At 40.4% G+C, this 18,344-nt stretch overlaps 1 protein-coding gene across 1 annotated transcript in view; it reads right to left on the minus strand.

The window, feature by feature from the left end:
* Positions 1 to 8,181: 8,181 nt before the first annotated feature.
* Positions 8,182 to 18,344, minus strand: part of ANKH (ANKH inorganic pyrophosphate transport regulator) — a 106,018-nt gene continuing 95,855 nt past the window's right edge. The window contains exons 10-12 of the mRNA XM_032685793.1: positions 17,243 to 17,366; positions 16,558 to 16,657; positions 8,182 to 14,254 (exon numbers count right to left, since the gene is read on the minus strand). Coding sequence (XP_032541684.1) covers positions 14,138 to 14,254; positions 16,558 to 16,657; positions 17,243 to 17,366 — 341 coding nt within the window. The 3' untranslated portion in view covers positions 8,182 to 14,137. The remainder of the gene's footprint in view (positions 14,255 to 16,557; positions 16,658 to 17,242; positions 17,367 to 18,344) is intronic.

An 18,344-nucleotide genomic window follows, 5' to 3' on the forward strand; every position in this document is an offset into this window, starting at 1 on the left:
GCTGGTGGCACCCGGAGCCTTTCCTTCCCTCCTTTCCCAGGGCATAGCGAGGGCATCTGCTGACTTGCCGCTTCACCTTGGTGCTCCAGCAAACGCAAGGCGCAGTGACGGTACATAAAAACCGATCGTGCTTAGGAAGTACGGTGTGACTAAAATCCTTTTTGCCTTGTGATCTAGTCATCTCAGAAGACCACGGTTTAGCAGCATCAACTTTACCTTTATAGACCTGCATGACACAAAATATTAGTTAAAATTAATAATGCATAGGTAGATGAAAGACGTTTTAAAAATGTGTGGAACACTGTGAAATTAAGTGGTAAGAAATTTGAGAATTTTCATTCCAATACATGTTCATCTTTTTGAATATCAAGAAGTTCATCTGTTTTATACCTTGAATAAGAATCTACTGGTAGGGATTGAGATTTGTAGCAAGTCCTCTCTTTGGTTGCTGAAGTATCTGGTCTTGGTTTGTATGCATCCAGATCTTCAGGTGATGTATTGAAGCATTTGAGTCTTCACAGCCAGAATAATTCTGTAAAAGTTAGAATCTGAGACATGCTCATGAATTCTGAGCAGTGTTTCTAGGATAATTTACTCTCTCTTCAAAAACACAAGGCTGTATAGTGTCAAAAATGATGTATGGTGAGAAGTGGTGAGGTTGGATTGTCAGATTGTCCAAGAGTAAATAACTTTCAAAATTTAAAAACCTGTTGGTTTACAGACATTTGCAGGTGCACAAAGCATGTTCTATTTTTACTGTCCTTATTATATAATGAGTGGAAAAAAAAAACAATTCCAACCATAGAATTGTTTATAAAGATTTAATTGTTTATAGAGATTTAATGTGCCTAAAAAACCCAGAATAAACATGATAATAACCTTCTATTGCTGCCTATACTATTGTTACTGAATTGCTGAGATGACAAAAATTATTTCTAGCTGAAAGATGTATTCAGTGTAAAAGTGCATCGGTAGACTACAGGATGTAATTATAAGAGGCTATATATTTAGAGATGGACCACTTGCTGGACTGTTAGTGTTTCATGTTTCTGAATGTTTTCTGCATCATAAGATTTTTTTGGTTTTGCATGAAATGTAAGAGAAATGATAAATTATGTTGAGCAAGAAGCATGTACAGAATGGGCCATAAACCTGTGAAGTGTGGCCATTTCACTCAAACTCTTTCCAGAGCCCCCTTCTTTGAACGAACTGGGGTTTTTTTTTCCAGTATTGCAAACATTTTGGCCTTTGTTTTAAAGCAGAAGATCTGGGTATTTTGCTTAAAGAGCTGAAAGTAAGAACCTGAGTGAGAGCCTGGTTCTTGCCTCTTCTAGGCAGGTTTCTCTCTTGCTGCCAAGGTTCAGCTGCTGTGTCAGGGTGTAATGAACTGCATCGTGAGTGCACTTGCATTTTGGAGGATTGTATTCCCTTCAGGAAGCCAGCAAGCAACAGTTAAGAGAAGTTTCTATCACTTGAGGATCTCTTTTGAATTTATGGTGTTGAGGGGTGGAGGTGGGCGGAAAAATCAATAAAATTTCTTCTCTGGGCTCTTGTTATGCTTCTTGGTTAATAGGCTTGAAAACAAAGAGGGAAGGGGGGGGTTTTACAACTAAACAGCAGGAAACCTACCAAACTTCAGGGAGTTAACAGTTTATTTCCCTTGTGTTAAATAGCACGTACACAGTGGCAAGCCAAGCTGCCTCCTTCTGTGAGCCTCTTCCATTCAGGCCCCTAAGATCATCCCCAGCAAACACCCAGCTGGAGCATCACTGGCCTCCTGCACCTCCTGCAGGTATTACCACAGGGGACTGGCACATGGCACTTATGTACTAGCTTTTAGTATCTAATCTTATTGCTACTTTTAGACAATCAAGTGGTTCCATGGTGTTCATTTACTGATGAGTCCTCTTTAGAGCTCTCTTCACTCAGATGTTCTGGGTTTTGTCTCATCAAACCATGTTACAAACATAAAACGTCTTTCAATTACAAAAAATGTTTTTAGAGGTAATAGGTGAAAAAGAAAAATAAGTTGAAGCAATGCTTAGGGCTGTTAAAGCAAATCTGCGATTGCTCCCACAATCAACCAGTTTGTAAGACTCCCAGATGAAAGATCCAGGTCCCCCCATCACCCCATCCCATGGATGCTCATTCTGATGTGTCTGACTTCCCATAGAGAAGACGTAAAATAACAACATGGAAAATGTGAAGGAAATGACTATGTGAAATTTCCTTTGAGGAGCCAGGATAGAAGGTGTAAGATCTGCAGTTGTGAAGGCAGTTCTGTTGCACTGCAGGGACTGTGTTAACCTTGGTGGGGCTTGCCACCAAAACACCTGATTCTTCAAAGAGATACTGCACTGGATGATGTATGAATTAAGTACTTATTCATGGTAGGTGAGCTGAGCACAGAGCAATCTATTTTGGCTGTAGTTTTTGGCTCTAGCTGCCAGGAAAATGTTTCTCTGCTCATGAGACACAGGAAGATTCTTCACCTTTTATGTCACCTAGAGGAGGCCCATTTTTCACAGCTACAGAACTGCCTGTGTAGAGAGTTAATAATTACTGCTTGACTTTCTCCTGGGTTGTATCTTCCTCAGCAACCACTAGGCCTTGGTTTTCCTCCCTGCATGTCACAAGGACTGGGAGAGTATTCACTGCAATCATCCAACACCTTGCTCAGAAGTGTCATTTACAGACAAGCCCAGCCAAAAGGCAACAGCAGGGCTTCTGCTCTCTTAGTGCCATACCTCTGTTAGTGTCAGAATTTTTCTACCTGTCTGTGATAAAGAGCCCTTTTCCGTTCCTTGGCATGGAACAGATCTTCCCCCACCAGTATAGATGCTATAAACCTCCAGCATAGCCATGTTCCCCCACTTTGTCAATGATTATTGGACACAAAAGCAAATGCTATGCAGCACCACCCACAAACGGGAGAGTTTCTGTGTGGGATTGGGCACTCTCTCATCTAAGGTTTTTGCATGCCCTTTGGGGAAATAAACTGGATTATATTTCAGTATATGTTGTTGATGGAAGAGCTAATTGTCATCATTACTGATGGAGGAAAAGTCAGAGGAGGGGCTGCTGATGGGAGGGAGGGAGAGAGACTTTCAAGACTACAGGTTAAGAAGGTGAATTAATAATGCTATTTGACATCATACTGCATGTATTACTTCTTACCTGCTTTGGATCAGACCCTTTCTTGCTTAGGAAGAGCAAAGTAAGGAGTACAAGGTAGTTTACGAGAAGTCAAAAGTCACTGCCACATGACTGTTTGCATTGTTTGGCCTTGCTCAGTCTGCTCAAAACAAAGCAGTGCAGCAGAAATTCTCAAACCTGTTTACAAACAGGCTCTGGTTTTCCAAACCATGGGGATGTTGGCTTCCTTGGCCCTGCCCTCATAAGCGGGCATGGAGAGCCGTCAGGCACAAGGGCAGTATCTTTTTCTGAGCCCTAACAGAGCCTCTTTTTTTTTTTTTCCGGTTTTTTTTTTTAGCAGGGCCTCCTGCCAGGCCAGTGCTCTGGGCATGGAGAGCTTGGACAAGGTCAGGGCACGCTCTGTGCAAGCGGCCATGGTACAGCAGTGGCGGGTGCCAGCAGCTAATGAGTGTGTGCCTGTGGGCGGTGAAGGGAGTTATCGTCTGCTGGTGTAGATGACCTAATTATATTCCCTGCCCCACTCAGCATTCCCAGTCTCGGGCAGGAATGTGACCAGACATAAGCTGATCCTTTCTCTAGCCATGGCTGGAGATCGAGAAGGGGGAGCTGGACATAGCAAGAGCCACAGCCAGTTCAAGTTCTCCGAAAGGTCCCCTGGACAGCCCTGCACCAAAGTCCAGGAGAAACAGAGCTCCTGTTCCCAGCGCTGTCACAGGGAAGACGGGACACACCCTGCAGAGGCCAGGAAACTGCCAACCCCTGCACTGTACTGGGGATGTGGCCACAGATGCCAGTGGGATGGGAAGGTGGTCACGGAGCCCCAAGGAGAGGAGACAAGAGGAAACAGGAAGGAATTGATGGGTTGACAAGAGATGGGGAATCCTAAGGCTGCCTGAAACTGAAAGCAGTATGAGAGGAGGTCATTTTGTGGGCTGGAGAAGTTGGACTTCTCTCTGAGAACATAGTCTGTGTCTCTGCTGTGGGCCAGCATGAGGAGAGCTGAGGCAGCAGGGTCCCGGGGGGGTCATGAGGAAAATATGAGCAAAGCCCAACCATTGTACCTCTCCAAGGCCATTTTAAAAACAGTGGCTGCTCAAGTGTCAAATCAGGAGAGACATTAAAAGCTGTGATCCCATAGCCAGTCTTCTGGCTAGCCCTGGGTGGCTCAGATTTGGTCATTTGGGAGAACATGTTCAAAATAAAGCATTTTTGATTAGGAATGTTTTTGCAGCTTCATAAGAACAGCTTTCGTGACTTGCCAGATGGATGGATAAAGCATCTTCTCATGACATTACTTTGGCCTGATGAGAATAATGCTCTCCTTTTAATACTAAATATTTATTTAACAGGAATTACAAAAGTATTTGATGTAGTATGGAAAAAGTATTCTGACCATGGTATTTCCATATCAACGACACTTGGAGGTTTTGTAGAAATAAAGAGCTTGTCTCGCATCATTTTATGGATACTTTTGGATTTCATTAACTTCAAGTTAAGACCTTGCAGTTGGCAGCATCATGCTCATAGTTCAAAAACAATTTGCGTGTTGGATTAATTTCTCACCAGGAAGTATATTTTGCTTGTTCCAAATGAGAAGAGCATTTTAGACCATGTCAGATTATCAGAATTAATAAAACAGAAGCAATCAGAATCATTAATCATATGCAAACTGTTAGAACTTTAATTAAAGTAATTAGAATATGAAAGCTATTGGACAATATTGGAGCACAGATCCCCCTCAAAGAAAGCATAGATCATTCTTTTTAACAACGCAAAAACATACATCTCTGCTAAATACATAAAGAGCACTCAATTTTAATGTGACACATACTTTTATACTTCTGACCTTAGCAGTGATTTAAAAAATGTACAAAGTTGTAACCTTCATTGGTTTCTTCAGAGTTTAAAGAAAACCCACATGTTTAAAGCAAAGCAAAATGGTCAGTAAAAAAACCCCCCAAACCAGTAGCTATAGCATGTGTACAAATTACAGAAAGCAACATTTATTTTGACAGAAATCAACTGGAATTCTACAAGTATGACAGAAAATGATGCATGAGGTAACATTTCATTTAAAATCTAGGATCCCTGTACTGTAGTTCCAAACGGTGCTCTGGCTTGACACCTACAGTCCTTGCAAAATTGACTTGTTTAAGTAGTTGAGGATGGCTATTAGGCACACTGCTTTGCATAAAAACAGCTTTATCCTATGGAAAGAATTTGAATCTGATGCTGAAAGATATTCTGAAAGACATGAAAACCAAGTGATACCTCTCAGGTGAAATATGCATTTCCCTAGTTCTCAGATTACCTTCAAATTACAGAAGCAAACTGAAAAATGGGGCCTTTTCTCTAGAAATTTTTCTATAGAGAATTGACCTTAATCCCCATGCAACTTCAGCAAAGTGTGGCCAGTTACTGCTCTTGTCTCTTTCAGCATTGTCAGCCTGCTGAGAATAAGATGTTGTCCTGCAGAATAATCCATGGTCAGAGGGCCAGGTCAGGAAAAGATAAGGCTCCCAAACTTCCTTCCCCCTCTTTACTAAGCAAGAGACTTCAGATTTTGGGCTGCTTTTTTTTTAGGATCTTGCTTCCAGACACTACTCCTCACTCCCAATTATAAAAGTATTTCCATAAAACTAAAAACAAGTCAATTTTAGAGAACCCAAAGGCACAATTAGAACATGCAAATATTCTAATTTTTAGGCATTTCTGTGACACTGTTCCCTGTATTATCCAAGCATCCATCACCAGCATTAGTGAATGTTATCCTTATAGCACCCCTCTGAGATTGGAGAACCTTCTATCTTTGTAGTGTTATGTTATTAATGGTGGAATCTGACCTTGCATGATGTGGTCAAAGCTATCTTTGTTCAGAAACTCCATCTCTTTCAAGAGACTTCCTAGGAGTTATATCTACACAGTTTGGTTCTCCTCCATGATAATTTCCTGCTGTGAAGACAAAATAGTCCTCATCTGCTGCTCTGCACTTTAGGTTTTGCTCAACCTTTGTAGTTTCCTTCTGGAGTGACCTTGTGGCAGGCCCTCCTCAAGTATGCAAAGACGGAGAGAGCAGAGTGTGTGATACTGGCTTCTCCATTGCAAAAGCTGAGACAGTTTGCACAGTAAAGTTTGTCTTTAGTAACTAGTATCTGGTAAGACTGCCTGATAACCTCTCACTAAAGTGAACCTTTCACTAAAGATGATAATAGAATGGGCTTATGGTTCTCTCTGCCCACCAGTGTGGTCCTTGCAGAGTAACATAGCACAGGGTGCTTGCAAAAGATGCTTCAACTCATTCATTTGCAGCCGTCTGTCTCTCTCCCCATACACACACTCACTCCTCACAACTCACATGTGCTCCTCCTCAGGCACTCCCAGAAGCTTTCTGTCCCATATAGATCAAGCAAGGCTTTCTCAAGCTTGGGAATGCTGCTAGGCTGTGCTGCCAAAGCACCAGGATTTGAGCTTGCTTGCCTTTGTGATGGTGGGGGCCATTTCTGCCCAGTTTGAAAACACAGGTTGAGTTTCGCATCTTGTGCGTTTGCTTTTTAAAAATATACTAGATACTGCAGGTATTTTTATCAAACCTTAAGTAAGTGAAGTGAAAAACTTGTTGATGGTAATAAGTAAGGGTATATCATCTACAAAAATAGGTCCCTTTAACTTTTTTGGAGTTTTTGCTTTTGCAATTTTGTGGTGCTTGCAAAGTCTGAAGACAAAATCAGTTGGTCTAAGTAACCAGTAAATTTGCTGCCTGTAGCCTTCCAGTTGTTTTGTTATAGCTCAGGAGGGATTTTTTTGTTCATCATAATAGCACGCAAAAGCAGAGTAACATTAGTGCTGCTTTGGAGAGCAAACTACAAAGTTGAGTAATGAACATTAGTTCCAGGCTCTGCTGTTTTCTGCATGTGTACATACACCTTACTTTCCATCCAGGCAGTATTCTCATTAAAAGTTAATGCAATTAATTTTCTTTTTTTCAGTTCTGCAATTTTTTCTTTGCATTTCTGTTGTGGGGTTTTTTGCTGAATTATGGATAAAGCTGCTGTTCCAATTTTGAAATACATCCTTTCCTAAGAGAGGATTTATATGCTCTCATTTGCAGATAGGCCAAGCCATTTTATTACATAAATATAAGTATTGACTTTGCATTACCTTGATTACAGAGAGGAGTTATGAGAAAGGGTAGCGCTTTTTTTAAGCACTGAATGATGCACAGGAAGAGAGATGGGAGGAAGCAGGTAATAGGTGCAATTGCTTGCTGTTTTCAGGTGGTTTTGCTTAGAGAGTTAATGGGAAAAGTGCAGAACAGTACTCAAATACTTCATCTGCAGATACAATAACTTATTTTTGCTTTATCCTTGTTGTGGGCTCCCAGAGGGTGGGAGGGTACTGTACAGCTGGTTCTGCAATATGAACATTTTGTCATCAGCAAAAGAATCTGTGCAGCTCAGATGTTTGCTCACATGTCTACATTGTAGACCCCTATTAGGTACTATCTCCCAACCCTGAACCGAAAACCTAAAAAACAGGCAAGCAATCTCAAGTCCTTTAAGATGAAGGGACCCCTCTACGTTCCTGGTTGAATCAGAGAACAATTTAGGCAGGAAGGGGATTGCAGCCAGTTATCTTGTTAAGTCCCCCTCCACTCAAAGCAGGGCCACCTTCGACATTGGACCAGGCTGCTCTTGTCCAGATGGACTTTAAACTTAATGGACTGCCCCTGTTGATCAGGCTCTCGAACCCATTGTTATACATTCAGTTGTGAAATATAAGAAGCCTACATACTTCAAACTATTCTGTGCTGCTCTGGGGATGCAGTGCTAACTTTGCTGTAAAAGTTTGTTACTTTCTAGTGATCTGTGAGACCGTGACTCAAAGTGGCTGGAGTTAAGAAATAAACTTAAATTAACTCAATTAATTCTTGATTTTAAATAAAGACACTCCCCAATTCCTTCTACTTTTTGACTCTCCTTTTCAGCTTAGCAAATGAGAAGTAAAAAACACTCCATCAAAGAAGAGTTTTGTTGTAAGCTACTTTTTAATCACAGTATTACTTGACGTTCAGTCAGCATGATGATTACATTTTCCTTCTCAAAATGCCAACAGACAAAATGAGCCTAGCAGGAGCCTTCAGAAGAAAATAAGGAAATGTCTGAAGACACTGAACTAGGAATAACAGAAAATAATGAGATAAACCCAATAAATTGATTTGAGCAGTGACAAGGCTTGCTAATACTAAGGAAAACTTTCCCCTCAGGATTACAGGCAAATGGCAACCTAGAAATATACTGCCATTCTTTGTTTTACTAAGATAGAGTGTATACCATGACTATGAAATGCTGAGACTGAAGCCCACTAACTGTACAATTAATTTCCATGATCTGTGGCCAAAATGCCCTTCTGTGCAAGTCCATGCTCCAAGCTGAGCTTAAAGCTCTGCCCCCATATTTGTCTTTAGCCTTTTTGTTTAGAAGGTGCCAATTACTGAGAAGTCTGGCAGTGGTTTTGCTGAGGATTGCATCTATGCACTGACAATTGAACTTGGCTCTCCAAAGAAAATCCACACAGGCTGTCTGAGCCTGAGCTCGGAGCCAGGGCTACCCTGCATCCCATGCCCTTCTGCTGCTCTGCAGGGCTGCCACAGCTTGCGACCACACTTGGACCAAGTTTGCTGCTAAGCTGACAATTCTGCCTTGTTTCATGATGCTGTCAGGCTGCTATACAGTGTGTTGCAGAGCACAGAATAAATCTGGAGCTCTTCATTCCACCTGGTACTCTGCCACAAGTCCCCACAGCCTGCTCTGCACTGTATCCTCTCCACAGGAGCTTGCTCCCTCAAAAAAAGATGGCTTGCTGCACTTGAATTCTAGTAAAAAAACAAACATGAATGGGGGAAGGGAATCCTAACATATCATGGTTTAGCTGGTATTTGAGAAATGCCAATTTGATACCAAAATTGGGATAATTTTGTCTTGTGTTTAATTAATATTTATGTGATATTTCCTTAATTCAAACCTGCCAGTTACTCAGAAACAGGAAACTATGTAGTGCCTCCTCACTACACATTATAAAACCTGCATGCTGGTTTATTTCTGCTTGAATCATCTTCTAAGATGTTTCATACTCTTCTCTCTGAAGAGTCTTTCACCTGGAAACCAAAATACTTAGAAGTGGTGTTTCATGGACACACGGTTCCTCATCCTTCAGTCCCTCTAAGGGCAGCTGAAAGGGAAATGGCAGCAGCCACAGCTCTGGTGTTTTCTGCCCTTTGATTCTCTCATATCCACACCATGCTGTTGTATTCAGGATGGGTATACATTACCCATAAGATTTTCAACATGTCCTCTTTCTCTCCCATTCCAGCTTACTGATCTAAATCATGCTTTAGCTTACTGGTATAGGTCTACTGTTTTATTTACTCTTTTATGTAGCTTTAAACTGCAATTTTTAAAAATGGCTTAGTACTAGTCCCACATTAAAATCATGTTTAGACTTGTTTGTGTTTAGACTTCCTTGTTCCAATGAACTATACAGAGGTTGTAATAAAAATGCCTGTGCAACACTCTCGTATACACACACATATACATATGCATGGCCTTCTAGTAGACTAATCCTGCAATTATCCTCAGGTAACAACTGGCTGCACTCAACCCTGTGCCAACCATGCCACAACGACAAAACCTCAGTGAGAGACAGAGCCAATACTGCTGCCACACCATTCTCTACACTGTCCCACACTTCACTGAGGATGCTGGCAGTGGGGTTGGGATGCTCGAGCTGCAGGATGCTCGATTCCTGTTGCCACCTTGCAGCCCAACACGAAAGTATGCCTGACAATTCTGGTGCCTGGGCCTGAAAGCATCCTTTCTCCCTTCTTTTTAAGCATGAGGCGCCATCCCACAAAAGCAGGCACTCCTGCCTTGAAAAGGTTTCTGTTCATGTGCCGTGGCCTGCCCTGAATCAGCTGCATTCATCAGCTAACCCTCTGTCTCAGGCTGCTCCTCTCTGGCTGCAGATTTGGCAAAACACTGAGCAAGAGCCAGATATAAATCTCCTGCTCAAAAGAAATATTTAGCAGCAAAATGAGTAGAAAACAAAAGACTTCTCTGTTACTTACCCAATCCTCTCACTCAGGGTGGCTCTATCTAAGAAGCAGGGAACTGAGCCCTCCTGCCTGGAATGGCTGCACCAGGGGGATGGGGAGCAGGACTGCCCCATGCCTTGGGAACCCGCTGGTGCACCCAAATGGCCTCAAGCACTGAGAAATGCAGAGCTTTGTCCATCAAGTCCATGGCTTGGTAAGCGTGAGAGCCTGCTTAAGGCAGTGAGGGAAAAACCTGGAGTGTTAATTCTGAAAAGGGAAAGCTCAAGACAAGTTAACACAATTTTGCAAATGTATTAAAAGCCAAGGAACATTAATCCACAGCTTATCAGTGTTCTGCTCTTATTTCCCACTGTGCAAATTGTTCTGCAACATGAGATGTAGGATGAAGATCAACATTTTTCCTCTTTTTATTGTAATTTTGATTGTATAATTCAGACTGGAAAGGCCAAGTCTCCACATGAATTCATTGAGATGACTGCGCTCCAGCTCTCTGACACAGAAACATAACATGTTTCTATTGTAAAATAATTACCACAGAGATAGATAGCCATTTCATAAGCAACAGCACAAGAGAGAGACAGCTAAGCCATTTTACTAGAACTCAGGGAAGTCCTTTTGGAAAAGAAAAGGTGCAGAACAGGATATGTACCAGCATCTGCCTGAGATACTAGAATCAGTAATGCTCTGACTGGAGCTTTGGCCATAGAGGATGGCTGCCCACTCCCAGACTGTAACTCATCAGACTGGCTGTTTCACCAGTCCAGCCAATTTGCCACTGACTGGGAGCTGGAGCAGCAACGTTTCAAGTGGTCACTGAAGCTCCTACCAACAGTACCCAGAAGCATAACCAGTGCCTTCAAGGGACAGAGGAATAGCAACCTGGACATACCCCTTCCTGCTGAGAACCCTGCCTGTCCCCCAGCGAGCACCTGAACCAGCATGAGGGGCTGGCTTGGAATCACTCGCTGCAGAAACATCATCACATTTTGTTAATCCAGCAGAGCAACGAAAAGAAATACATGACCTGCAGGAAGCAAAAAGTGATGCAATGCACGTGTCTTTATGTCACTGCTTGAATTCTCACACAAATCCCACCACTCCTGTGCTCATTCAGTATCTTGCAAAATAAAGGACTAGTAAGTATTACCCACACAATTGAAAATTTATCTTTTACAATACCATTAGTTTATCTCTGTATGACCAATAATTCAACTTTTGTATTTGTTCAACTTTTATGTAAAGCACAAGCCTCCATGTTTTCCTTTAATTTGTTTTCAAATTTTTACTTTTTGGTGCAATTACTACCTTGAAACCTACATTGGTAATGCTCAACATTTTTCAAAAATACTGCTGTTTGAATTTTAGTCATGTACCAAAGAAATATTACACAAAAATATTTTCTTGCTTCATCTCTACAGTTCCTGAAAAACTGTATCTTGTGGACTTGAATACAAATGTACTGGAGAAACCAAAACTATGTGAACAGAGGAGACCTCAAATGGCCACTGTGATCTGTAACAGTCTATATACACATTATATACATATGATTGTTTGAGAACCTGTATTCATGGATGTGCACAGACTACATACTGCACACATTACTTTGTCTGAGGGTTTTTTTTTAAATTTTCTTTTAAACTACTGTCAAAACCAGGATTTACCCCATGGTGGCACAGAAAAACGTGGTAAATGGATTTAGTCTTACCATCCTAGTGCCACTGCTCATTAACTGAGAAGTGATGTTGCAAATCTGTTAGTTAACACAGTAATTTCTACCTTTTTTTCTTATTGCATTTGCACATGTAACAAATTGGTACAAATGTTTCCGAAAAAATGTAAAGTTCATTGATACAATGCCTTTCACGATGGCCATAACTGGTTACTAGTCAACTCTGCAGTTTGGTAGAGACATTTTCAGCTGAACTTGGAAAAATAGGAAACATATTGTAGTTTAAAATAAATGTACATAATATACAGTATATATATATTTATATACATGTGTATGTCTACATACACATATATTGATAAAACATTTAATGTAATGTTTAGTTTTGATCAGTTCTCTGAGTGCTGGGACTACCTGGCAAATAAATCTAGGAATTTGTCCACAATTAAATAATAATTTCCACAACTTAGAAAAATATACTTTTACTAAATAAGGTTTAAATTAACTGGTTTATGGATATAGGATGGAGGATAATGGTTTCCAGACTCTGACGTGATTAAATCTGAAAGAACCCAAGGTACTACAGACCGGTAATGAACGCTGCCCTGCAGCCAAACACAGAAGAGCACAGAAATACAAGCTGCTGCTGCAGCCATCATCAGTGGCACCCAAAACCTCCCTGGTCATCTCTTACACAGGCTTCATTTCCACCCAACTTGAGTCACCCACCCGACCTCACGCTCTGTTATTTAACCCACTTCAGCCACACAGCGCCCGCCGCCTGCTCCGTGCACAGCACTGGAGGACTGGTGTGAGCAGCTCCCAGCTCCCACATAATGCTTGCCTTGAGAGCAAACATATAAACAAAGCCCCTAATTATCAACTTGGAGGACCACCAGTACTTGAGATTCACCATACGGATTTTGACCTACTGCATAGGTAAATATATTATAGCAAAACATACATATGAGTGTGTGTGCCATGTGTATATAAGTATATATACATATACACACACGTGATTATGTGTATCTCTCTATAAAAAATTTCATCGAGCTATGTGTAGTAACGTGATATACCATGGTATCCTGCATATGTTATGTTTGTTTGTTTTTTTTAATATAGAGGCACCAGAAATAAGTATATAGAGCAAATCAACCTTTAAAAATTAAAGTTAGATCAGTGGACAAGAACTTTGGTAAAGCTTATCAATATTTATTTTTGTTTAATTTAAATACAGTTGTAGTTTATCAGTTGCCATCACCCTCTTCAGAAGAGGATAGTGCCTGTCTTTTTTCCCCTAATGAAAATTATATGTAAGGTGGGGCTTAATGATTCAAGAAAATTCTGAATTAAATGTTTACATTTTTCAAAAGATTGCTATCTTTCTGCTGGAATGAAAGCTAAATAGAGTTCTTGTCCTGTGTGTACTTTATTTATCATATACATACATACATATATAAATATATATGTATGTATGTCTCTGTTTATGTACCTGTGTGTGTATATATACATCCACACAGTTTTAATATGAGAGAGGAACCTGTTTTTCTCCACTTTGTATGTGGAGACTTACATGTTCCTCCCTGTCTTTTACCCTGTGCAGTATAAGCTCTAGTGACGAGGCCAAACAAAAAGATATAGTTCACCATAGTATATTAGTTTATGTAGCAAAGTCATTTTCAAGCAAGTAAAATAAAGCTCTGTATTCCAACTTCTTTTCCTTTACATTTCTCATGAAGAAAAGGAAGGAAAAGGAAAGAGGGGAGGGAGAAGGATTATGGCAGTAGCGTTGAGCCAGTGGCACGTGCCAGTGTGCACGTGTGAGCGCGCAAGTGCATGCCCACACACACGCACACACACACATGCACAGAGAGCAGGGCTTTGGTTGACAAATGCAGATTGTCCAGAGAAGGTAGATGCATAAGTAAGGAAGACTCTACAGTGATGCAATTGTATCTTTTATGTTTGCATGGAGTGAGAAAACAAATTCAATTGGAAAAAAAAAATAAAGAAGCAAAGACCTCTTTTTAGGTCCCTCATCAGTGAGAGCATACTCAGTATGCTAGAGAATTTATCTGAAACCTTTTAAATCAAGGCCTCTTTATTACAAAAATAAAAATGAACAAACGAAAAAGTATGAGAGACGACAAGATGCTGAAGTGTCACTCCAATCGTCCCTGCAGAGAACAATTGCATCCCATTTATTATTCATTCTCTTCTCTCATTTCTACGATGTCTGTCATTTCCTCCGTGTGAGGCATGTCGGTCATTGCAGAGTCTTCGCCTTCTACAGCTGTCTCATTCTCATTCCTCTTCTTTTTCTAGATTGAAACAAGCATTCAGATACCTATCAGTAAGTTGTGCATGAACACACTCCAATGAACTTTCTGCACCTGGGAGTAGTGAGGTGGGAACCTGGTTTGTTTAGAGTATTTTAGTAAAAACTAGAATATCTGTGTCATATTTGTGACTTGTCACTAATAACTTGGATTAACTCGGAAGATTTTCATAACCTTTCTGGGGTTCAGCTTTCTCCTTTCTAACATAAACGCAATCATAGAGGCTTTCTTATGCTAAGCAGCATCCAAGACAGGCTTCAGCCATGACTGGAGGGAAGAGAGCATCTGGAATCTTTTACATCACAGACTTTTTATTAAAAAAACCAACAAACAAACAAACAAACAAAAACAACAAAAAAACCCCCCAAACCAACAAAATATGGGAGAACAAAAGCTGCTCTAGGGAATGAAACAGAGGTGGCAACCTAATTTCTCAAATGTGAAACTTCAGGCATTTTACAAGATGCGAACATTCTGGCTTTTCTTGATACTGCCAGTCCACTGTGATCCCCCACCCAACCAAGGCCAAGTAATATTGAGTATTTTTGGCTAGCAGGAGCAGGAGGTCATTCAAGAGTCCTATGATTCATCCAGGATGTCCTGGATTAGTAAAGCTAAGAAGTGTTCAACCCCCTACAAAACAAGTTGAAGCATCTGTTCCTTATTACCCATTTCTCAGCAGGCTGACTAGTTTTACAGCAAACAATTGGACAGCTGACAAAATATAGCCCCCACAGGTATTATTGATTCAGCTGAGCTGAGCATATCAGAGTTTCAAAATTTCAGAGGTGCCTACGAAACACTTGATTTGCAGCTCTCAAACTGTAGGTGAAAGCAACTTGGTGCACAGAGCTACTGGTTGGCTCTGCCACTGTCACACTGAATAAAGAATAAATTAGGTTGGCACAGTTATTACTACCTGCACTCACCACTGCAAAAAATGAAGCACCTGGTCAGAACCACTCTATGAGCTATGACTGTAACAAACAAGCAATGAGGACATTAGTCCAATTTTGTGGAACCACAGGCCAAGAACAGGCCATTTCAGAGTCTACAGGTTTTACTCCTTGGTTCTCAAGAAAAACATGACAGACTAATCATGACAGAGATCATGATTCTTCTACTGTCTTATGAACCTTGACATTTTGATCTGCTGCCATGGCCTGAGCTGTTAATATATATCAAAACTGATTCTACGTTGTTGCAATATAAGGCTTTTAAATATTCCATCTTCTGTACTTTTTTCCAAAAACAGGAGTGGTGGATATCTCCATTTGGCACTTCATAAGATGTCTAATTAAAAAAGAAACAGTCACTGCATAGATTACATTTTCTGCTTCCACCCACAGAGGTGCACTATGGAACGATGTACACAACCATGCTGTTTCTGCCCAGAGTCAGACCTGGTGCCCTACACAGTGCCTTGAATACGTAACTGGAAGGACACAACATGCAGGCACTGTGATGTACCCAGTCACCCAGACAATATTTATCCTGTGTTTGAACGTAATGTAGTGGAATATTCTTTGAAATCCATGTATCACTACTACTCTGTACATGCAGGGTTGTAGTGTGTGAAAAATATAAAAATATGCCAGGGAGAAAACCTCCCCTGTTTAATTATTTGTAAGTTGTTATTATCAACTGCTGCAGGAGTATATCTTGTTTTAAGCCACTTCTCTAGATGGTAAAAATACATAAGCAACTGTACTTTTTGTCCATTTTCAGCAGAGCTGTTTTTATAATGAAATAGAAGTACACACAGAGATATATATGTATACACCACATAACACATCCCATGGCAGGGGAGTTGGAACTAGTTGGAACTTTAAGGTCCCTTCTAACCCAAAGCATTCTATCATTCTGTGATTCTATGATTATATATATATACATATATATATATATATATATACACAAATATAATAAGAAGCTTGGATGAGTAGTTTCCATGTCTACATAAAAATGCTATGTTGTACTGTAGTAGTAGATATACAGTGCAACACAGGTGGTGGTAAGGACATGCTACCCATGTGTTTTGAGGAACAAGAGGATCACATCAGACCAGCATGTCCCATGGCCTGAATGCTCACTAGCAGCTGGAGGGCACCTTTTGGTTTTATTTCAACCCAAAGAATTTCCAAGTTGCACACTCCTGAGACCAAACAGGGAAGCAAACCGAGTTCAGTAAGTGGCGATGCCACTGAGTTACATTTCAACTAATCCGAACTAAAATCCACTATATTCATCAACTGCTTTCACCAGATCCTATAGAGTAAAATTCTTACCTGTTTCCGATAGACATAACAGGCTGCTATTGCAACCATGGTGGATTCTCCTACAAAACCAGCTAGAAGGGATCCTACTCCAAGAGTGGCTCCATGAACTCTGTAGGTGACATAAAAAGAAAGCAGTCATGGTAGTGTTAGAATACATGATTTGTAATTGTATTTTCACTGGCACATAGAACCAGTCTGTTGTTAGAAATATTTTCTTCAAAGACATAATACATTGGCAAAGAGAATAACTGGTATTTTAAAGGACTTGTTTGTTTCTTAATGGCTACACTGTTCAGTACTAGAAGCACGCCGAATCTAATTATGGACTAAGAATTTAAAGTCTTGTATAGAGTGCTGTAGAATAGATTATTTAACTTATAAACAAGATATTCCTCCATTAGTTTTCTTAACAATGCATTTAACAACATGGAAATAAATTCCCCTTAGGATATGGTTTTGCCTCTGATATTTGCGTATTTTTTTCAAATGGGACATAAGTACTGCGCCTGCCCAGAGCAGTCACATTTGTAAATTTGTAAAGCTTCTTTTTTCAGAAATTGACACTTTAGCCTTTATATCATGGTTAGTACTTGGGGAAAAAAGTCTGAGCTATGCAAATTCAGCTATAAAGTGACAGGGAACAGGAATGAAGAGGAACACAAACCCATCAGTTTTGTGAAAAATAATGATTTACCCTAAGTAAGGCAGCACGATGAGACTAGTGATGAGGACAATAATCCGCAGCACTGAGCTGGGTGCCAACACAAATGTCTTCTTCAGAGTCATCAGCCAACCAGTCAAGTGCGCTCTGACAGTCACTGTTCAGAAACGGGAAGGGGAGGAGGTGAGGAGAAAAAGAGGCAAGAGTTGTAAAAGAAAAAAAAAAGTCAGTCATCTCATATGCACCTCTTTCATGCAGAGAGCAGGAAAATTCAAATCAGAAATAATCACTGTGAAACTTGTTGCTGGTAACTTTGCACACTGGGAAACCCCATTAGAAAGGAAGTAGATCTTGTATTCAAATTGCTTTAATATACTGATTTGAGGAAGACAAAGAAACAAACAAAAAAGGCACTTATGGACAGCAAACCTTCCTAAGAGCTGCTCTCTTACAATCCATTTAAAAGATGGTCCATTCTGTTTTCTTCATTTAAAAAAAACCTATCCCCTTCCCTAAAGAGAAGTCACACCAAGGAAAATTTTCCATTTGTTGTGGTACATGGTGTAACAGTCAGGCACAAAAAAATACATCTACATGTACCTATTCTTATATTTGAGGCTTATCTTTATTACAAAATGGTCTTGTCATATAAGCAGAAAACAACACATGATGTCACATTTAATTACAGAGCTAGAAATTTTTTGAGGAGAAACATTTCAATTATTGCTGTCAAGCTTGTTTTGCTCTTTGATAAGAGTACTAACTTTTATTATATATTGTTTATGCTCTGTATCTCAAAAAGCCACTGGGTCTGGCAGCAGAAGTGGAGACTAATGGAGATGATGTTAATGTGGAGGTGGTCCTAGATGCTATTCCAAACAGTTACTCTCAGTCTTGGCTCTCATGAATCGCTACTGCCATTCACGTGTTTGTTCCTGGTCAACTACAATAGAAAGAATTCAAGCTTTACTTTTGACAGTCAGAAATCTGCCCAATGACTGATGCTCTTACTGCAAGATTTGTATCTTGACTACTAATGTAAATAGGCTAGGTCTCCACCACCTTCAATACAAACAGCTTCAATACTTATGCTAGGCACGCATTTAGCCAGACTTGTATGTATAGCCATGCCAGA

This window comes from Chiroxiphia lanceolata, chromosome 1, assembly GCF_009829145.1.
Source record: "Chiroxiphia lanceolata isolate bChiLan1 chromosome 1, bChiLan1.pri, whole genome shotgun sequence".
In the NCBI taxonomy this organism is placed as follows: domain Eukaryota; kingdom Metazoa; phylum Chordata; class Aves; order Passeriformes; family Pipridae; genus Chiroxiphia; species Chiroxiphia lanceolata.